Consider the following 23,741-nt stretch of genomic DNA (forward strand, 5'->3'; position numbering starts at 1 on the left):
AAACGGCCTTATCAATTTTGCCACACAGGGAACGGTATAACCCACCCAAGCAAAACAAAATTCCTGAATTGCTGGTTTTTGTTAATTCTGCTTCCAAAAAATCAGAATAAAAAGCGCTCAAAAAATGTAATTTGCCTAAAAATGGTAGCAATAAAAATGGCAACTTGTCCCGCAATAAACAAGCCCTCACATGACTCTGTGAGCCAAAATATAGAAAAATTATAGCTCTCAAAATATGGTGATGCAAAAAACTATTCTTTGGAATAAAACGTGTATTTTAGTGTGTGACAGCCGCCAAACATAAAAACCCAATATAAATCTTGTATCGCAGAATAAAGTCACTTTGTCACTTATACAGCACGAGGAAAAATAAATAAAACCAATTCATCACCTGCTGTTGATTTTTCTCATTTTGCCTCCCAAAAATCGCAGTAAGGCTCGGTGCACATTTATCCAGCACTCTGCTTTGAGCACTTGCATTGGGGTTTCCGTGAAAATCTCTAAAATATGTGATTCAGAATGAACTCTTGGTGGAAGATTCCCTATAATGAGGCAGATGCAGGCTCTGTGAACACCGTCAGACTTGTGATCAGGCAGTGTCCGTCTTTTTAGGATTGCACAAAAGTGCCGTCTGCCATAGTTATGTTCACTTCTGAAAAGAAAGACACCGCTGAACAGAGGCCAGACAAAAGTAACTCTGCTGCTGCACTATAGTGAACGAATCACTCTAAAGTTTCATCTGAATCATATTAATTAGAGATTTAGATGGACACCCCAAAGCAAGTGCTCAGCGTAAAAGCTTCAACTCAATCCACAAAAAAGCAAGACTTCACTCAGGTCTGTCATATGTTAATGGAAATATAGGGGCCTTCACGTTGCTGGTAGTACAAAGGATCTGGAAAAGCAAAATGGCTCCTCACCCACCAAAAGAAATTCAGCATATTCTCCACTCCCAAATCCAAATGCCCCCTCCTTTCTGAGCCCCAAAGTGTACCTATGCCACATATAGCATCCATGGTTGGTATTTCTGAAGCAATGAGAGCCTGCTTAACTTATGGGTGCATGCCTCCAGAAGCAAGGGCTGGGCATAAGGTACTGGTGACTGCAACATACTGGTCACTGCAACGGTAGTTTGCCATTTTCACTTGCAACATTCATTGCTGCTTGTTTATGGAAAATACCCATGGAGTCAAAATCATCACTACACCTGTGGATAAATTCCCCAAGAGGTATAATTTCCAAAATGGGGTCACTTGAGGGGGGAGTCTGCTCTTCTAGCAATTAGGGGCTCTGCATATGGAGTCTCCAAACTGTTCTAGGAAAATGCGCTCCAGGAGGCTAATAGTGCTCCATTCCTCCCAAGTCTCTCCATATGGCTATGTAGCACTGTACAGCCACATATGGTCTATTGCCACATTCAGTAGAAATTATGGAACCAATATTGGTGCCACTTTTACTCACTTCTTGTGTGAAAATGTAAAATCTTGGGCTAAAACTAAATTTTGGTTGTAATAATGTAGTTATTTTTTCTTCACTGTCCAACGGTATAAAATTCTGTGACATATCCGTGGTATCAATATGATCATTGCACCCCTAGATGAATTCATTGAGAGGTGTAGTTTATAAAATGTGGTCAGTTATGGAAGTTCTGCTGTTCTGGCATCTCATGGGCTCTCCTAGTAGGTCAGGGCACCTGCAAGGCATAACAGTGAAATCTGGAGCTCGTCGCCTTCTGAGCTATGGACTGTGTCTGAAAATTATTTCATGATTACATGTAGGGTATTGGTGCACCCAGGAAAATGTGTACATCGATTTTTTGTAAAAAAAAAAAAAATCCTATTAGCCCTTAGGAAAATTAAAAACTTGGGGCTAAAACAACATTTTAGTGGTAAAAATGTAATTTATTCTTTCTTCATTACTCAATGGTATAAAATTCTGTGAGGCACATGTGGTGTGAATATGACCACTGCACCCCTGGATGAATTCATTGGGGAGTGTAGTTTGTAAAATCAGTTCACATATAGGGGTTTATGTTGTTCTGGCACCTCAGGGGCTCTGCCAATGTGACATGGCACCCTCAAACCATTCCAGCAAAATCTGAACTCCAATATGGCTCCTCTTCCCTTCTGAGCTTTGCACTGTGCCTCAAAAGTAGTATTCCCCCACATATCATCGGCATTGGCATACTCAGGAAAAATTGAACAACAAATTGTATGTGCAATTTCTCCTGTTCTCCTTGAAAATGCAAAATGTGGGGCCAAAATAACATTTTGTGGGGAAAATGTGCTTTTTAATTTTCACAGCTCAACTTCATAAACTTCTGTGAAGCACCTGGGTTTTCAATGTGCTCGTCACACATCTAAATACATTCCTTGAGGGGTCTAGTTTACAAAACGGGGTCACTTGTGGGGGGTTTCCACTATTTAGACACATCAGGGGCTCTGCAAATTAGACATGACGTCCGCTAATGATGTCAGGAAATTTTACATGAAAAAAAATGAAATGATACTACTTCCTTTCCGAGCCCTGCATGCGTGCAAACAGTAATTTTCTCCCTCATATAAAATGTCGACGTATCCAGGAGATATTGCACAGCAAATTGTATTGTGCAATTTTTCCTGTTACCCTTATGAAAATGCAACAGATGAGGCTAAACATATTTTGGGGAAAATTTAATTGTCTTTATTTTCACGGCTCAACATTATAAACATCTGTGAAGCACCAGAGGTGTCATGGTTCCCAATGGCAAGGGAACGTAGGAAACATATAAATAACGAACGAGCTCTCGGGTGATGGAAACTCGAGTTGACCATGAGCTAAATCTACCACACAACTAACAGTAGCCAGGGAGCATACCTACGGCTTCCTAAATGCCACGCGCCAGCCGGAGGACTAACTACGCCTGGTAGAGGAAGAAACAGACCTGGCTTACCTCTAGGGAAATACCCCAAAAGATGATAGCAGCCCCCCACATGTAATAACGGTGAATTAAGAGGAAAAGACATACACAGTATGAAAGTAGATTTAGCAAAGAGAGGTCCACTTACTAGATAGCAGAAGGATACAAAAGAGGACTTCACGGTCAACTGAAAACCCTTTCAAAAAAACATCCTGAAATTACTTTAAGACTCCTGTGTCAACTCATGACACAGGAGTGGCAATTTCAGCCCGCAAGAGCTTCCAGCTACAGAGAAATACAAAAACTGCAAACTGGACAAAAGGTACAAAACAAAAGGACAAAGTCCACTTAGCTGATCAGCAGACTAGTAGCAGGAACATGCAACCGAAGGCTCTGGTTACAATGATGACCGGCAAGGAAATGACTGGAGAGCAAGGCTAAATAGGAAACTCCCAAACACTGATGGAAGCAGGTGAACAGAAGCAGCAAAGTGCAAACAAGTCACCAGTACCACCAGCAACCACCAGGGGAGCCCAAAAAGCGGATACACAACAGTACCCTCCCCTTAAGGAGGGGGCACCGAACCCTCACAAGAACCGCCAGGGCGATCTGGATGAGCCCTATGAAAGGCACGAACCAAATCCGAGGCATGAACATCAGAGGCAGTTACCCAAGAATTATCTTCCTGACCATAGCCTTTCCATTTAACCAGATATTGAAGTCTCCGTCTGGAAATACGTGAGTCCAAGATCTTCTCTACGACGTACTCCAATTCACCCTCCACCAGCACAGGAGCAGGAGGTTCAGTAGAAGGAACCACCGGTACCTCATATCTCCGCAACAACGACCGATGGAACACATTATGGATAGCGAAAGATGCCGGGAGGTCCAAACGAAAGGAAACAGGGTTAAGAATCTCCAAAATCCTATAAGGACCGATGAACCGAGGCTTAAATTTGGGAGAAGAAACCCTCATAGGGACAAAACGGGAAGACAACCACACCAAGTCCCCAACACGAAGGTGGGGACCAACACGACGACGACGGTTAGCAAACTGCTGAGTCCTCTCCTGGGACAATTCCAAATTATCCACCACTTGTCCCCAAATCCGATGCAACCGATCCACCACCGCATCCACTCCAGGACAATCCGAAGATTCAACCTGACCAGATGAAAACCGCGGATGAAACCCTGAATTGCAAAAGAAAGGAGAAACCAAAGTGGCAGAACTAGCCCGATTATTAAGAGCAAACTCCGCCAACGGCAGAAAGGCAACCCAATCATCCTGATCCGCAGACACAAAACACCTCAAATAAGTCTCCAAAGTTTGATTAGTTCGCTCCGTCTGGCCATTGGTCTGAGGATGGAATGCAGACGAAAAGGACAAATCAATGCCCAACCTGGCACAGACTGCCCGCCAAAATCTAGACACGAACTGGGTACCCCTGTCAGAAACGATGTTCTCCGGAATACCATGCAAGCGAACCACATTTTGAAAAAACAGAGGGACCAACTCAGATGAGGAAGGCAACTTAGGCAATGGCACCAAATGAACCATTTTAGAAAAACGGTCACACACCACCCAGATGACAGACATCTTCTGAGAAACAGGGAGATCCGAGAGAAAGTCCATAGAGATGTGCGTCCAAGGCCTCTTAGGAATAGGCAAGGGCAACAACAACCCACTAGCCCTAGAACAACAAGGCTTGGCCCGAGCACACACATCGCAAGACTGCACAAAAACGCGCACATCTCGAGACAGGGACGGCCACCAGAAGGATCTAGCCACCAAATCTCTGGTGCCAAAAATTCCCGGATGACCTGCCAGAGTAGAAGAATGAACTTCCGAGATGACTCTAGTGGTCCAATCGTCAGGAACAAACAGTCTACCAGACGGACAACGATCAGGTCTCTCCACCTGAAATTCTTGCAAAGCATGTCGCAGATCTGGAGAGACAGCAGACAAAACCACCGCATCCTTAAGGACACCAGCAGGTTCAGAATTCCCAGGAGAGTCAGGCTCAAAACTCCTAGAAAGAGCATCTGCCTTCACATTCCTAGAACCCGGTAAGTACGAGACCACAAAATTAAACCGGGAAAAGAACAACGACCAACGTGCCTGTCTAGGATTCAGGCGCCTGGCAGACTCCAAATAAATTAAATTCTTGTGATTAGTCAAAACTACCACCTGATGTCTGGCACCCTCAAGCCAATGACGCCACTCCTCAAATGCCCACTTCATGGCCAAAAGCTCCCGATTACCAACATCATAGTTTCGCTCGGCGGCCGAAAATTTTCACGAAAAGAATGCACAAGGTCTCATCACTGAGCAGTCGGAACTTCTCTGCGACAAAACCGCCCCCGCTCCGATCTCGGAAGCATCGACCTCAACCTGAAAGGGAAGAGAAACATCAGGCTGGCGCAACACAGGGGCAGACAAAAAGCGGCGCTTAAGCTCCCGAAAGGCCTCCACAGCAGCAGGGGACCAATTGGCAACATCAGCACCCTTTTTAGTCAAATCCGTCAGAGGTTTAGCAATGCCAGAAAAACCAGCTATAAATCGACGATAAAAATTAGCAAAGCCCAAGAATTTCTGAAGACTCTTCAGAGAAGTAGGCTGCGTCCAGTCGTAAATAGCCCGAACCTTGACAGGGTCCATCTCAATAGAAGAAGGGGAAAAAATGTACCCCAAAAAGGAAATTTTTTGAACCCCAAAAACACACTTTGAACCCTATACACACAAAGAATTCTCCCGCAAAACCTGAAAAACCCTCCTGACCTGCTGAACATGAGACTCCCAGTCATCAGAAAAAATCAAAATATCATCCAAGTACACAATCATAAATTTATCCAAATATTCACGGAAAATATCATGCATTAAGGACTGAAAGACAGAAGGTGCATTAGAAAGGCCGAAAGGCATTACCAAATACTCAAAATGGCCCTCAGGCGTATTAAATGCGGTTTTCCACTCATCCCCCTGCTTAATTCGCACCAAATTATACGCCCCACGAAGATCAATCTTAGAGAACCACATAGCCCCCTTATGCGAGCAAACAAATCAGTCAGCAAAGGCAACGGATACTGATATTTGACTGTAATTTTATTCAGGAGTCGATAATCGATACAAGGCCTCAGAGAGCCATCCTTTTTAGAGACAAAGAAAAAACCGGCTCCTAAAGGTGATGAAGAAGGACGAATATGTCCCTTTTCCAGGGACTCCTTAATATACTCGCGCATAGCAGCATGTTCAGGTACAGATAGGTAAAACAAACGACCCTTTGGAAATTTACTGCCAGGAATCAGATCTATGGCGCAATCACAATCCCTGTGAGGAGGGAGTGAACCAATTTTAGGCTCTTCAAAATTATCACGATAATCAGACAAAAATGCCGGAATCTCAGATGGAATAGATGACGAAATGGACACCAAAGGAGTGTCCCCATGAGCCCCCCGACATCCCCAGCTTACCACAGACATAGCTTTCCAGTCAAGGACTGGGTTATGAGACTGTAACCATGGTAATCCAAGCACCAAAACATCATGTAAATTGTACAACACAAGGAAGCTAATCACCTCCTGATGGTCTGGAGTCATACGCATAGTCACTTGCGTCCAGAACTGTGGTTTATTACAAGCCAAAGGTGTAGAATCAATACCCTTCAGAGGTATAGGGACTTCCAGAGGCTCTAAATCAAACCCACAGCGCCTGGCAAAGGACCAGTCCATAAGACTCAGAGCGGCGCCAGAGTCCACATAGGCATCCACGGTAATAACTGATAATGAACAATTCAAGGTTACAGACAAAATAAATTTGGACTGTAAAGTGCCAATTGAAATAGACTTGTCAACCTTCCTAGTACGTTTAGAGCATGCCGATATAACATGAGCAGAATCACCACAATAGAAGCATAACCCATTTTTATGCCTATAATTCTGCGCTCGCTTCTGGACATAATTCTGTCACATTGCATTTTCTCTGGCGTCTCTTCAGAAGATACCGCTAAATGGTGCACGGGTTTGCGCTCCCGCAAACGCCGATCAATCTGAATTGCCATTGTCATGGACTCATTCAGACCTGTAGGCGCAGGGAACCCGACCATAACATCTTTAACGGCATCAGAAAGGCCCTCTCTGAAATTTGCCGCTAAGGCGCACTCATTCCACTGAGTAAGCACAGACCATTTACGAAATTTTTGGCAGTATATCTCAGCTTCATCTTGCCCTTGAGATAGGGCTATCAAAGCTTTTTCAGCCTGAATCTCCAAATTAGGTTCCTCATAAAGCAACCCTAAAGCCAGGAAAAACGCATCCACATTGAGCAACGCAGGATCCCCTGGTGCCAATGAAAATGCCCAATTTTGAGGGTCACCTCGCAGCAAAGAAATTACAATCTTAACCTGCTGGACAGGATCTCCTGAGGAGTGAGGTCTGAGAGAAAGGAATAATTTACAATTATATTTGAAATTCAGAAACCGAGATCTATCTCCGGAAAACACCTCTGGTGTAGGGATTTTAGGTTCAGAAATAGGAGTATGCATAACAAAATCTTGTAAATTTTGAACCTTCGTAGCAAGATTATTTAAACCTGCAGCCAAACTCTGAGGATCCATCTTTAAACAGGTGAGCTCAGAGCCATTCAAGGATTATAAGGAGAGAAAGGCAAAGGCAGTAATTAGAGCTGAAATACAACTGATCCAACTATGGAGCAAGCATAGGGGAAACGAAAAAAAAAAAAAATTTACAGACTTCTTTTTTCTCTCCTTTCTTCTGCCAATAAGTTTAACACTGGCCGGTCATACTGTCATGGTTCCCAATGGCAAGGGAACGTAGGAAACATATAAATAACGAACGAGCTCTCGGGTGATGGAAACTCGAGTTGACCGTGAGCTAAATCTACCACACAACTAACAGTAGCCAGGGAGCATACCTACGGCTTCCTAAATGCCACGCGCCAGCCGGAGGACTAACTACGCCTGGTAGAGGAAGAAACAGACCTGGCTTACCTCTAGGGAAATACCCCAAAAGATGATAGCAGCCCCCCACATGTAATAACGGTGAATTAAGAGGAAAAGACATACACAGTATGAAAGTAGATTTAGCAAAGAGAGGTCCACTTACTAGATAGCAGAAGGATACAAAAGAGGACTTCACGGTCAACTGAAAACCCTTTCAAAAAAACATCCTGAAATTACTTTAAGACTCCTGTGTCAACTCATGACACAGGAGTGGCAATTTCAGCCCGCAAGAGCTTCCAGCTACAGAGAAATACAAAAACTGCAAACTGGACAAAAGGTACAAAACAAAAGGACAAAGTCCACTTAGCTGATCAGCAGACTAGTAGCAGGAACATGCAACCGAAGGCTCTGGTTACAATGATGACCGGCAAGGAAATGACTGGAGAGCAAGGCTAAATAGGAAACTCCCAAACACTGATGGAAGCAGGTGAACAGAAGCAGCAAAGTGCAAACAAGTCACCAGTACCACCAGCAACCACCAGGGGAGCCCAAAAAGCGGATACACAACAGTACCCTCCCCTTAAGGAGGGGGCACCGAACCCTCACAAGAACCGCCAGGGCGATCTGGATGAGCCCTATGAAAGGCACGAACCAAATCCGAGGCATGAACATCAGAGGCAGTTACCCAAGAATTATCTTCCTGACCATAGCCTTTCCATTTAACCAGATATTGAAGTCTCCGTCTGGAAATACGTGAGTCCAAGATCTTCTCTACGACGTACTCCAATTCACCCTCCACCAGCACAGGAGCAGGAGGTTCAGTAGAAGGAACCACCGGTACCTCATATCTCCGCAACAACGACCGATGGAACACATTATGGATAGCGAAAGATGCCGGGAGGTCCAAACGAAAGGAAACAGGGTTAAGAATCTCCAAAATCCTATAAGGACCGATGAACCGAGGCTTAAATTTGGGAGAAGAAACCCTCATAGGGACAAAACGGGAAGACAACCACACCAAGTCCCCAACACGAAGGTGGGGACCAACACGACGACGACGGTTAGCAAACTGCTGAGTCCTCTCCTGGGACAATTCCAAATTATCCACCACTTGTCCCCAAATCCGATGCAACCGATCCACCACCGCATCCACTCCAGGACAATCCGAAGATTCAACCTGACCAGATGAAAACCGCGGATGAAACCCTGAATTGCAAAAGAAAGGAGAAACCAAAGTGGCAGAACTAGCCCGATTATTAAGAGCAAACTCCGCCAACGGCAGAAAGGCAACCCAATCATCCTGATCCGCAGACACAAAACACCTCAAATAAGTCTCCAAAGTTTGATTAGTTCGCTCCGTCTGGCCATTGGTCTGAGGATGGAATGCAGACGAAAAGGACAAATCAATGCCCAACCTGGCACAGACTGCCCGCCAAAATCTAGACACGAACTGGGTACCCCTGTCAGAAACGATGTTCTCCGGAATACCATGCAAGCGAACCACATTTTGAAAAAACAGAGGGACCAACTCAGATGAGGAAGGCAACTTAGGCAATGGCACCAAATGAACCATTTTAGAAAAACGGTCACACACCACCCAGATGACAGACATCTTCTGAGAAACAGGGAGATCCGAGAGAAAGTCCATAGAGATGTGCGTCCAAGGCCTCTTAGGAATAGGCAAGGGCAACAACAACCCACTAGCCCTAGAACAACAAGGCTTGGCCCGAGCACACACATCGCAAGACTGCACAAAAACGCGCACATCTCGAGACAGGGACGGCCACCAGAAGGATCTAGACACCAAATCTCTGGTGCCAAAAATTCCCGGATGACCTGCCAGAGTAGAAGAATGAACTTCCGAGATGACTCTAGTGGTCCAATCGTCAGGAACAAACAGTCTACCAGACGGACAACGATCAGGTCTCTCCGCCTGAAATTCTTGCAAAGCATGTCGCAGATCTGGAGAGACAGCAGACAAAACCACCGCATCCTTAAGGACACCAGCAGGTTCAGAATTCCCAGGAGAGTCAGGCTCAAAACTCCTAGAAAGAGCATCTGCCTTCACATTCCTAGAACCCGGTAAGTACGAGACCACAAAATTAAACCGGGAAAAGAACAACGACCAACGTGCCTGTCTAGGATTCAGGCGCCTGGCAGACTCCAAATAAATTAAATTCTTGTGATTAGTCAAAACTACCACCTGATGTCTGGCACCCTCAAGCCAATGACGCCACTCCTCAAATGCCCACTTCATGGCCAAAAGCTCCCGATTACCAACATCATAGTTTCGCTCGGCGGCCGAAAATTTTCACGAAAAGAATGCACAAGGTCTCATCACTGAGCAGTCGGAACTTCTCTGCGACAAAACCGCCCCCGCTCCGATCTCGGAAGCATCGACCTCAACCTGAAAGGGAAGAGAAACATCAGGCTGGCGCAACACAGGGGCAGACAAAAAGCGGCGCTTAAGCTCCCGAAAGGCCTCCACAGCAGCAGGGGACCAATTGGCAACATCAGCACCCTTTTTAGTCAAATCCGTCAGAGGTTTAGCAACGCCAGAAAAACCAGCTATAAATCGACGATAAAAATTAGCAAAGCCCAAGAATTTCTGAAGACTCTTCAGAGAAGTAGGCTGCGTCCAGTCGTAAATAGCCCGAACCTTGACAGGGTCCATCTCAGTAGAAGAAGGGGAAAAAATGTACCCCAAAAAGGAAATTTTTTGAACCCCAAAAACACACTTTGAACCCTATACACACAAAGAATTCTCCCGCAAAACCTGAAAAACCCTCCTGACCTGCTGAACATGAGACTCCCAGTCATCAGAAAAAATCAAAATATCATCCAAGTACACAATCATAAATTTATCCAAATATTCACGGAAAATATCATGCATTAAGGACTGAAAGACAGAAGGTGCATTAGAAAGGCCGAAAGGCATTACCAAATACTCAAAATGGCCCTCAGGCGTATTAAATGCGGTTTTCCACTCATCCCCCTGCTTAATTCGCACCAAATTATACGCCCCACGAAGATCAATCTTAGAGAACCACATAGCCCCCTTATGCGAGCAAACAAATCAGTCAGCAAAGGCAACGGATACTGATATTTGACTGTAATTTTATTCAGGAGTCGATAATCGATACAAGGCCTCAGAGAGCCATCCTTTTTAGAGACAAAGAAAAAACCGGCTCCTAAAGGTGATGAAGAAGGACGAATATGTCCCTTTTCCAGGGACTCCTTAATATACTCGCGCATAGCAGCATGTTCAGGTACAGATAGGTAAAACAAACGACCCTTTGGAAATTTACTGCCAGGAATCAGATCTATGGCGCAATCACAATCCCTGTGAGGAGGGAGTGAACCAATTTTAGGCTCTTCAAAAATATCACGATAATCAGACAAAAATGCCGGAATCTCAGATGGAATAGATGACGAAATGGACACCAAAGGAGTGTCCCCATGAGCCCCCCGACATCCCCAGCTTACCACAGACATAGCTTTCCAGTCAAGGACTGGGTTATGAGACTGTAACCATGGTAATCCAAGCACCAAAACATCATGTAAATTGTACAACACAAGGAAGCTAATCACCTCCTGATGGTCTGGAGTCATACGCATAGTCACTTGCGTCCAGAACTGTGGTTTATTACAAGCCAAAGGTGTAGAATCAATACCCTTCAGAGGTATAGGGACTTCCAGAGGCTCTAAATCAAACCCACAGCGCCTGGCAAAGGACCAGTCCATAAGACTCAGAGCGGCGCCAGAGTCCACATAGGCATCCACGGTAATAACTGATAATGAACAAATCAAGGTTACAGACAAAATAAATTTGGACTGTAAAGTGCCAATTGAAATAGACTTGTCAACCTTCCTAGTACGTTTAGAGCATGCCGATATAACATGAGCAGAATCACCACAATAGAAGCATAACCCATTTTTACGCCTATAATTCTGCGCTCGCTTCTGGACATAATTCTGTCACATTGCATTTTCTCTGGCGTCTCTTCAGAAGATACCGCTAAATGGTGCACGGGTTTGCGCTCCCGCAAACGCCGATCAATCTGAATTGCCATTGTCATGGACTCATTCAGACCTGTAGGCGCAGGGAACCCGACCATAACATCTTTAACGGCATCAGAAAGGCCCTCTCTGAAATTTGCCGCTAAGGCGCACTCATTCCACTGAGTAAGCACAGACCATTTACGAAATTTTTGGCAGTATATCTCAGCTTCATCTTGCCCTTGAGATAGGGCTATCAAAGCTTTTTCAGCCTGAATCTCCAAATTAGGTTCCTCATAAAGCAACCCTAAAGCCAGGAAAAACGCATCCACATTGAGCAACGCAGGATCCCCTGGTGCCAATGAAAATGCCCAATTTTGAGGGTCACCTCGCAGCAAAGAAATTACAATCTTAACCTGCTGGACAGGATCTCCTGAGGAGTGAGGTCTGAGAGAAAGGAATAATTTACAATTATATTTGAAATTCAGAAACCGAGATCTATCTCCGGAAAACACCTCTGGTGTAGGGATTTTAGGTTCAGAAATAGGAGTATGCATAACAAAATCTTGTAAATTTTGAACCTTCGTAGCAAGATTATTTAAACCTGCAGCCAAACTCTGAGGATCCATCTTTAAACAGGTGAGCTCAGAGCCATTCAAGGATTATAAGGAGAGAAAGGCAAAGGCAGTAATTAGAGCTGAAATACAACTGATCCAACTATGGAGCAAGCATAGGGGAAACGAAAAAAAAAAAAAAATTACAGACTTCTTTTTTCTCTCCTTTCTTCTGCCAATAAGTTTAACACTGGCCGGTCATACTGTCATGGTTCCCAATGGCAAGGGAACGTAGGAAACATATAAATAACGAACGAGCTCTCGGGTGATGGAAACTCGAGTTGACCGTGAGCTAAATCTACCACACAACTAACAGTAGCCAGGGAGCATACCTACGGCTTCCTAAATGCCACGCGCCAGCCGGAGGACTAACTACGCCTGGTAGAGGAAGAAACAGACCTGGCTTACCTCTAGGGAAATACCCCAAAAGATGATAGCAGCCCCCCACATGTAATAACGGTGAATTAAGAGGAAAAGACATACACAGTATGAAAGTAGATTTAGCAAAGAGAGGTCCACTTACTAGATAGCAGAAGGATACAAAAGAGGACTTCACGGTCAACTGAAAACCCTTTCAAAAAAACATCCTGAAATTACTTTAAGACTCCTGTGTCAACTCATGACACAGGAGTGGCAATTTCAGCCCGCAAGAGCTTCCAGCTACAGAGAAATACAAAAACTGCAAACTGGACAAAAGGTACAAAACAAAAGGACAAAGTCCACTTAGCTGATCAGCAGACTAGTAGCAGGAACATGCAACCGAAGGCTCTGGTTACAATGATGACCGGCAAGGAAATGACTGGAGAGCAAGGCTAAATAGGAAACTCCCAAACACTGATGGAAGCAGGTGAACAGAAGCAGCAAAGTGCAAACAAGTCACCAGTACCACCAGCAACCACCAGGGGAGCCCAAAAAGCGGATACACAACACAGAGGGTTTCAAGGTACTCACCACACCTCAGTTCCTTGAGTGGTCTAGTTTCCAAAACCAGTGTCACTTGTGGGAGATTTTCACTGTTTAGGCACATCAGAGACTCTCCAAAGGCAAAATCCTCCAGTCCTCCAATTGTTCCAACAAAATTTGCATTCAAAAAGTCAAATGGTGCTCCATCCATTCTGAGCTCTACAATGCGCCCAAACAGTGGTTGTCTTCCTAATACGAGGTATTGGCGTACTCAGGAGAAATTACACAACAAATTTTGTGCCCTACTTTTACAGTTGTTACCATTGTCAAAATATGTGGTGCCTATAAAAAATGGTTTTGTAAATTTTGTTGGAAAAATTAAAAATCACTGGTCAACTTTTAACCCTTATAACAAAAAAGTTTGGTTTACAAAATTGTGCTGATGTAAAGTAGTCATTGGAAAATTGCAAACTTGATATAATTTTCAACATTTTCACCAAATTTTTGGAAGTGCGTTGAACAGCAAAGTGGATTGCTGCTGAGGGGAAAGAGAGAGAAAAAAAAAATTTTGTTTAAATCTTCAGCTTAGCGAGTGTGAACGAGCTGAGTGTGACCTGAGCGTAAGTGTGAATGGCGGTAAGTGTGACTTGTGATTCAGTGAAGAAGTATTTGGAAAACTTTTTAAAAATTCCTGTGTGAATTGGTGTGAGTTGCTGAATTGGGAGTAGCTATATTCACAAGGGGTTAATTTAGGGTGGGCGGTCATATTCAAGGGTTTATAAGGGGCAGCTGGTTGGGGCTCAAGTCCTTTTTGGAAATGCATTGAACAGCAATGTGGATTGCTGCTGAGGGGAAAGCGAGAGAAAACAATATTTTTTAAATCTTCAGCTTAGTGAGTGTGAATGAGCTGAGTGTGACCTAAGCGTAAGTGTGGACGGCGGTAAGTGTGACTTGTGATTCAGTGACTTGCGATTCAGGGAGTTTCCAAGGGAGGAATTACTGAATTGCTGTCTGTATTTTATTGATACTTTGCATTTATTTTTTATTTAACGTTTGTGTGGTGCAATCCCCTTTAGGAAATGTGCTCCACTATTGTTAATGCCATCCAGTGCACATCTTGCCACATGTATGCAGTCCTTGATCAGCCGGTCGAGGGTGCATACTGTTGTGCGAGATATGAGCACATTGAGCATTTGGAAGCCCAGATTCTGAATCTAAATGTGCAGCTGGCAACACTGAGATCCATAGACAATATGGAAAAGAGTCTTCTGCTCACTGAGCAGACGCTCAATGGGATAGATGAGGCGGTGGATGGTAGGATGGAGCTGCAGGACAGTGGAGCAGCAAGCTGGGTGACAGACAGCCATAGAGGGAAGAGTGCCAGGGAAGCTAGTCCTGATCTGGCACACCCTAATAAGTTTTCTAAGTTGGCGGATGAGGGGGATGCCAGAACAGGGGTAGCACTGCTGCAGCCAGGCATGTCCTCTGAAAGCCAGAGGAGTGACTGCTCTAGTAAGGAGGGAAATAGGAGAGCAGGGCAGGCCAGACAGGTGCTGGTAGTGGGGGACTCAATTATTAGGGGAACAGATAGGGCAATCTGTCACAAAGACAGTGATCATCGAACGGTGTGCTGCCTACCTGGTGTTCGAGTCCGACACATCGCTGATCGGGTGGACAGATTACTGGGAGGGGCTGGTGAGGACCCAGCGGTCATTGTGCACATTGGCACAAATGACAAAGTTAGAGGTAGCTGGAAGTTCCTTAAAGATGATTTCAGGGAATTAGGCTGCAAGCTGAAAGCCAGGACCATCAACGTGGTATTTTCCGAAATACTGCCTGTACCACATGCCACGCCAGAGAGGCAACGGGAGATTAGGGAGGTTAATAAGTGGCTCAAGAATTGGTGTAGGAATTAGGGGTTTGGGTTCCTGCAGAACTGGGCCGACTTCTCAGTTGGCTACAGGCTCTACGCTAGGGACGGGCTGCACCTCAATGGGGAAGGTGCAGCTGTGCTGGGGGAGAAAATGGCAAGAAGGTTGGAGGAGTGTTTAAACTAGGGAATGGGAGGAGGGTATTCATTTTATAGGAGGGGAAGATAGTGTAGATAGAGACCTGGGCACAAATAAGGAAGTTGGGGGTGGCGGTGGCATGGGGGGTGGGGTTAGAACAGTTAATAATTTAAGAAAGAATAGAGGTGCAGAGATACATAAAAGTTATGTATAATAATGCGGGACGCGTGGCCAACAAATTGGACGAATTGGAGCTAATGTGTTGGAGCATAATTATGGCATGGTGGGGATATCTGAGACGTGGCTGGATGAGAGCCATGACTGGGCTGTTAACTTGCAGGGCTATAGTCTGTTCAAAAATGACTGAAAGGATAGGCGAGGGGGAGGGGTGTGTCTATATGTAAAATCATCCTTAAAACCCAACCTGCTAGTATAGGTGAATCTAATGAAAATGTAGAGTCCCTGTGGGTGGAGATAAGGGGAGGGGGGGAAATAATAAATTACTGATAGGGGTTTTTATAAGCCTCCAAAAATAATGGAAGCAATGGAGAATATCCTCGTAAAGCAAATAGATGAAGCTGCGACTGAAGGAGAAGTCATTATTATGGGGGAATTCAACTACCCTGAAATAGATTGGGGAACAGAAACCTGCAGTTCCAGTAAAGGTAATCGGTTTTTGACAACTATGAGAGACAATTACCTTTCACAACTGGTTCAGGACCCAACAAGAAGGGGGGCACTGTTAGACCTAATATTAACCAACAGGCCAGACCGCATATCAAATATAAGGGTTGGGGGTCACTTGGGGAATAGTGATCACAAAATAATAAGTTTTCATGTCTCCTTTAATAAGATGTGTAGTAGAGGAGTGACAAGGACACTAAACTTCAGGAGGGCAAATTTCCAACGGATGAGAGAGGATCTTGGTGCAATTAACTGGGACGATATCCTGAGACATAAAGATACACAAAGAAAATGGGAGACGTTTATTAGCCTCCTGGATAGGACCTGTGCACAGTATATACCGTATGGGAATAAACATACTAGAAATAGGAGGAAACCAATATGGCTAAATAGAGCTGTAAGGGGCGCAATAAGTGACAAAAAGAAAGCATTTAGAGAATTAAAGGAAGTAGGTAGTGATGAGGCAATAAATAAATACAGAAAATTAAAGGTAGGGTGCCGTGATTTTAGTTTTTGTATTAATAATTATTGATTATACAATCAATTATTTTTAATACAAAAGTAAATGTATCTCTTTCATACTTTTTTATTTATTCACTTTTACTTTCACCACTGGAGGCCGCCATTTTCATTAGTGTGGGTGTAAGTGTCTGGGCACGACACTTGCACTCCTCACTTACGGCAGCCATGGACATAGGAGCCAACGGTCGGGCCCCGACCGCATCTTCTCCTGCCTCTCAGCTGTGATTTGGCCACGCCCACTGAGCTGCTACGTCACAGCTGTGAGAGGAGATCGCGGCCATTTTGTTTATTTCCCTCTGCCATCGCACACACAGCTCAGTGCGTGCGATGGCAGGAGCTGCCAGGGAGAAGCTGCTGCCGAGGGTCCAGGGTAAGTATCTGCAGCGAGGAGCTGTGATTGCAGCCTGTACTTAGCATAAAGGCTCCGTCACACACAGCGACGCTGCAGCGATACAGACAACGATGCTGATCGCTGCAGCGTCGCTGTTTAGTCGCTGTGTGGTCGCTGGAGAGCTGTCACACAGACCGCGCTTAGTAACCCGATGTTTACCCTGGTTACCAGCGTAAAAGTAAAAAAAACCAAACACTACGTACTCACCTTCCGCTGTCTGTCCCCCGGCATCCGCTTCTCTGCACTGTGTAAGCACAGTGGCCGGAAAGCAGAGCGGTGATGTCACCGCTGTGCTGTGTTTTCCGGCTGGCCGGCGCTCACAGTGCAGAGAAGCACAGCACCGGGGGACAGACAGCGGAATGTGAGTATGTAGTGTTTTTTTTTTTTTACTTTTACGCTGGTAACCAGGGTAAACATCGGGTTACTAAGTGCGGCCCTGCGCTTAGTAACCCGATGTTTACCCTGGTTACCAGTGAAGACATCGCTGAATCCATGTCACACACAGCGATTCAGCGATGTCAGCGGGACCTCAACGACCAAAAAAAGGTCCAGGCCATTCCGACACGACCAGCGATCTCACAGCAGGGGCCTGGTCGCTGCTACGTGTCAATCATAGCGAGATCGCTACTGAGGTCGCTGTTGCGTCACAAAACTTGTGACTCAGCAGCGATCTCGCTAGCAATCTCGCTATGTGAGACGGGGCCTTGAGGGTATGTGCACACGTCAGGATTTTGTCAGGATTTTTCATCAGGATTTGTAGCCAAAACCAGGAGTGGAACAATTAGAGGAAAAGTATAATAGAAACATATGCACCACTTCTGCATTTATCACCCACTCCTGGTTTTGGCTACAAAACCTGATGAAAAATCCTGACAAAATCCTGACAAAATCCTGACAAAATCCTGCCGTGTGCACATACCCTGAAGGTAAGTACAGCGTTTTTATTTTCTTATGCATCTACCACTGCTACCAGCCCCTATATACCACCTAGCACTGCCTGCCTGCCTCTGTATACCACTGCCTGCCTGCCTCTGTATACCCCTGCCTGCCTGCCTCTGTATACCCCTGCCTGCCTCTGTATACCACTGTCTGCCTGCCTCTGTATACCACTGCCTGCCTGCCTGCCTCTGTATACCCCTGCCTGCCTCTGTATACCCCTGCCTGCCTCTGTATACCCCTGCCTGCCTCTGTATACCACTGCCTGCCTGCCTCTGTATACCCCTGCCTGCCTCTGTATACCAATGCCTGCCTGCCTCTGTATACCACTGCCTGCCTGCCTCTGTATACCACTGCCTGCCTGCCTCTGTATACCACTGCCTGCCTGCCTCTGTATACCACTGCCTGCCTGCCTCTGTATACCCCTGCCTGCCTCTGTATACCCCTGCATACCTCTGTATACCACTGTCTGCCTGCCTCTGTATACCCCTGCCTGCCTCTGTATACGACTGCCTGCCTGCCTCTGTATACCACTGTCTGCCTGCCTCTGTATACCACTGTCTGCCTGCCTCTGTATACCACCCCCTGCCTGCCTCTGTATACCACTGCCTGCCTGCCTCTCTATACCACTGCCTGCCTGCCTCTGTATACCACTGCCTGCCTCTGTATACCACTGCCTGCCTGCCTCTGTATACCACTGCCTGCCTCTGTATACCCCTGCCTGCCTCTGTATACCACTGCCTGCCTCTGTATACCCCTGCCTGCCTCTGTATACCACTGCCTGCCTGCCTCTGTATACCACTGCCTGCCTGCCTCTGCACACCACTATCTGCCTCTATATACCACTGCTACCTGCCTCTATATACCCCTGTGTTGTGATCCTTAGTGGTTGAGGATCACAAATTACTCCAGCAAGGTGACTAAACATAGGACAAGCTCTAGGGAGGTGGTAAACTGGACTGACCGCAAAACTGAACCTATCCAAACACACTAGAGGTAGCCAGTGAACGTGCCTAAAATTCCTAGACGTCTCAAGCCAGCCTGAGGAACTAACTACCCCTAGAGGGAAAGAAAGACCTCTCTTGCCTCCAGAGAAATAATCCCCAAAGATATAGAAGCCCCCAATGTCCCCTAGAGCAACCAGCAAGTAATAATTCACATTTTAGCAAGCTGGACAAAAAACATGATGAACGCTGATAATCAGAAAATAAACAAACAAGAACTTAGCTTGTCTTGGAGAGACTGGGAGCAAGGTAGTCACAAGGAATCTGAAGAGCACTGAATACATTGATAGCAGGCAAGGAACTGAGTATCCAGGTGAGTTAAATAGGAAACCAACCAAGGATAACGAACCAGCTGATGCAGCCAACCTGCAGAAAGACAACACTACACAGTACCGCTAGTGACCACTAGAGGGAGCCCAAAAATAGAGTTCACAACACCCCTGCCTGCCTCTGTATACCACTGCCTGCCTGCCTCTGTATACCACTGCCTGCCTGCCTCTGTATACCCCTGCCTGCCTCTGTATACCCCTGCCTGCCTCTGTATACCACTGCCTGCCTGCCTCTGTATACCCCTGCCTGCCTCTGTATACCACTGCCTGCCTGCCTCTGTATACCACTATCTGCCTCTATATACCACTGCTACCTGCCTCTATATACACCTACTACTGCTACCTCTGTCCTTTGTTGCTAATCTAGTCCTGGGTAGCTAATCCTGTCCCGTATACTGTGTCCTCAGCAGTCGGTATCACACAGGACAAGATTAGATACACGGCTCAGCAGTTGGTGTCACACAGGACAGGATTAGATACACAGCTCAGCAGTCAGTATCACACAGGACAGGATTAGATACAAGGCTCAGCAGTCGGTATCACACAGGACAGGATTAGATACACGGCTCAGCACAGTATCATACAGGACAGGATTAGATACACGGCTCAGCACAGTATCACAGAGGACAGGATTAGATACACGGCTCAGCAGTCGGTATCACACAGGACAGGATTAGATACACGGCTCAGCAGTCGGTATCACACAGGACAGGATTAGATACAAGGCTCAGCAGTCAGTATCTAATCCTCTCCTATGCACTCTCCCCCCTGCGTGTCTTTTCCCAATGTGGTTTATTATTTTTGTTGTGGGAGATGAGGGAGTTGAGGATTATGCGTTTGGTATGGTTTAAAAAAGATTAATAAAGGACTTTATTCTGGCCGAGTCTTTATTTACAATACAACTATAGGATTAGTAATGGATGGGTGCCTTATAGACGCCTCTCCATTACTAAGCTGTGGGCTTGATGTCACCGGAAAATATTAAGGTGACATTAACCTCACAAATATGAACCCCACTTGCTACCGCTACAGGGCAAGTGGAAATTGCCAGGCAAAGCGCCTGAAAAGGTGCATGTAAAAGGCGGCTGAGAGCTGATGTTTTTAGCCTGGGGGGGACAGTATCCATGGCCCCTTCCTAGGCTATTAATGTCAGCCCACAGCTGTCAGCATAGTATTTGATGGTTATTAATTATAGGGGGCCCCACGTCTTATTTTGGGGGGTGTCCCCCATTTTAATAGCCAGTAAAGGCTATAAGTATACAGTTGCGAGCGTGTGAGTGTGAGCACACCCTACCACCCATAGACCAGTACACTACTCTCCTGAAATACTCTGTGCTCCTGTCACCCTGCTCCTTCCACCATACATCTGTGATCTCCCTAGAGCAGCACAATACCATATGGATCACGTATAATGCCGCTATATATATTTATCACATAATACTCCCGTAAAGACCACACATTATGCCGAGATATTATAATATATATATTATATCACACATTATGCCACCAAGTATTGTGTGATATATGTGACGGTATTATATGTGATCTATATGGCAATATTATGTTTGATCAGTGTTGTGGAATGATGTAAAAACCATGACGGTGGTATGTGAGAACTATATTGTGGGATTATGTGTGATCTATGTGGCAGTACTAGGTGAGAATTATATGGCGGTATTATGTGTGATCTATATGGTGGTATGCGAGAACTGTATGACAGTATTGTGTGATCTATTTGATAGTATTGTGTGTGATCTATATGGCGGTATTATGTGTGATCTATATGGCGGTATTATGTGAGAACACTATGGCAGTATTATCTTCAGAAAGCGGACCCATTCCATGGTGGTTCTGGCTGAGCACCTGCACGCGGGTCTGGGGTAATAGAGGGGCAGCATGACCTCCAGTTAGGTGCAGTCAGGACTGGTAAGGCAGCTGAAGAGAGGGGTCTCATTTTTATCGTTACTATAAGGCTACATTTCCTTCCCAGCGTCACCCCTGACTGCGCCTGTCGTCTCGCTTTCACACATCGCCAGGACAGGATGGAGAAGACAGGATCTGAGGAGGGGAATGGGGTCTGCATGCAAAGTCTGGATCAGAACAGGACATCAATCAGCAGAAATGTTTCCTGGATTTCTGTGGAGCAGACGGTCCATCCATGTGTATAAAAGACAGCGCTCTATGTGCATACAATCCCTGGCTCCGTGCACCAAACAGGGTGCCCCCCAAAGACCAGCACACTGCTCTCCTGAAATACTCTGTGCTGCTGTCACCCTGCTCCCTCCACCACATATCTCCCAGAATCCTTGCTGTCTGCCTTCCTCGGTGACTGTCTACTTGTCAGTATAAGGCTGCGGTCACACTAGCAGTATTTGGTCAGCATTTTACCTCAGTATTTGTAAGCCAAAACCAGGAGTGGGTGATAAATGCAGAAGTGGTGCATATGTTTCTGTTATACTTTTCATTCTAATTGCTCCTCTCCTGGTTTAGGCTTACAAATACTGAGGTAAAATACTGACCAAATACTGCTAGTGTGACGACAAAACCCTCAATCCCCGGACTATAATCCAGAAGAAAAAGGTGTGGACTAGGTTAAATTTTAAATTTAAAATCATCTTTAATAAATATATGATAAAATACACAAAAACAGAAAAATTCACAGTACATATGATGGGGACAAAAGAAACACCCTAAATCAGGTAGCTGCCAAAATCAATTGATACTGTCATAATCTCAAAATACATATTACATACACAAATAGTATAAAATGCAGATATTACTAGGCCATTTATATAGCAAAAAAAGTGCACAGTGCCTATTGGAATGGAGTAAAATACCCCTAATATAATGCTATATATATGTAAACAGCCATTTAACAACCTTCTATACAGAGTACAATAAAAGGCTGATACATCCTCAGTGCAGTGCTACATGTGTATACACAGCCATGTGACAACTTAACATATATACTATAAAAAAAGGGGTAGCATAAAGAGATTGACAAATGAAAACTTACATGGTCAGCTGTTTCCCAATGGTACCGTCCCCAACACCCCTTAAGGGGAACAGTACAATGACCTTTCTGATGATCTTTAAATTTGCAATCAATCAGAACAATAAGAAACAAAGCTGTAGCATGAACCTATGATGATGAAGATTAGAGGTGAGCAAACGCGAACTGTAAAGTTTGGTGTTCTTACTGGACACCTGGTGTCCTATGCTGAACTCCGCATACGGACTTCTCCTGGAAGTCCATTTTACAGTTTGGAGTCTGGAGACAGAGAAAAAGAGAGCATGCCATCATGGAGCAGAGCAAGAATACATCTAAACATTCAGTAGTTAAGATAGGAACTTATGAGACGTAAGTGCAGTCTTAGGATGCAGCTACACTCTATGGCTCATCATGCATTGAGGCTCATTCCAGCCATGGTTGGCCAATGTCTAGACTATTTTTAAATAAAACCATGCAACAATTGGCAAAAAGCATGAACGGAGTTTTGTCCTCATGTGTCCAGTCGCAATGTGTGGTCTCACCATAAAAGTTGAAACATAAATATTTAATTTAATTCTGTATAATTATTATGCTCAATATTGGATTTTCCTAATTGGCAACAGGACCTACGAGGAAGCGTGATTAAGATTTGCAAATTTCTTGGAAAGGATTTAGATGACGAAGCAGTGGACTCTGTGGTGAAAAATGCTTCCTTTAAGAACATGAAACAGAACAATATGACTAACTACAGTCTTGCACCACTTGATTACATGGACCTGGAGAAAAGTCCATTTATGAGAAAAGGTGAGCACTAAACACCATATTGAGAAAAAAAAATGTGTATAGTCAAAGTCACATCTTGCGTTAATTCTGCACTAGACACTTTCTGTCATACTTTCTCCTGGCAAGTCAGACTGAATGTATGCACACAAAGTGTTTTAGTCTGCCTGATTCCACCTGAAAGGCTTAAAAAAAGAAAAACTGTATTAACTTATGCACAGCAATGTCAAAATAACTTCATAGGTCCCTTCATTCATTACTTCTTTTAAATTCAAGCTTCAAAAGCCATGAAGTAGCATAAAAATGTGAAAAGCCCAATATTCAAGTGGCCTCAGCTTTTTTACCTTTTTCAGTTGGGTATGCTATATAACCTGGAAAAAGTAGACTCTAAAGGTCTGAACATATTCACTGCAATGTGAAAACGGTTTGCTGTTTAGGTTTCATTAACTGTTTGGGGCTTCCAAAGATGTCAAGAGGTTAAAAAAGTGACAAAAGATGTTGAGGACAAAACAATGAAAAAAAGAGATGCAAAATAAGACTATTCAGGAGAAAAGACACCGGCATGTCATGAAGCATCTTCCACCTGAAAAATTTGTCGAGTTCACAGACATTTAAAATACATAGTGTGCACATACTATAATGGTGACCATACCCTAAAAGTCACAAATTAACATAAGACTAAGGCTTCTTTCACACTAGCGTCGGGCTCGGCCCGTCGCCA

At 44.8% G+C, this 23,741-nt stretch overlaps 1 protein-coding gene across 3 annotated transcripts in view; it reads left to right on the top strand.

Annotated features, from left to right (window-relative positions):
* Positions 1-23,741, top strand: part of LOC143774207 (sulfotransferase 2B1-like) — a 233,121-nt gene that overhangs the window by 206,652 nt on the left and 2,728 nt on the right. For all 3 annotated transcript variants that reach the window (XM_077261585.1, XM_077261586.1, XM_077261587.1), the window contains one exon: positions 22,864-23,044. In XM_077261585.1, the coding sequence (XP_077117700.1) occupies positions 22,864-23,044 (181 nt within the window). The remainder of the gene's footprint in view (positions 1-22,863; positions 23,045-23,741) is intronic.

This window comes from Ranitomeya variabilis, chromosome 5 (genome assembly GCF_051348905.1).
Source record: "Ranitomeya variabilis isolate aRanVar5 chromosome 5, aRanVar5.hap1, whole genome shotgun sequence".
Classification (NCBI taxonomy): domain Eukaryota; kingdom Metazoa; phylum Chordata; class Amphibia; order Anura; family Dendrobatidae; genus Ranitomeya; species Ranitomeya variabilis.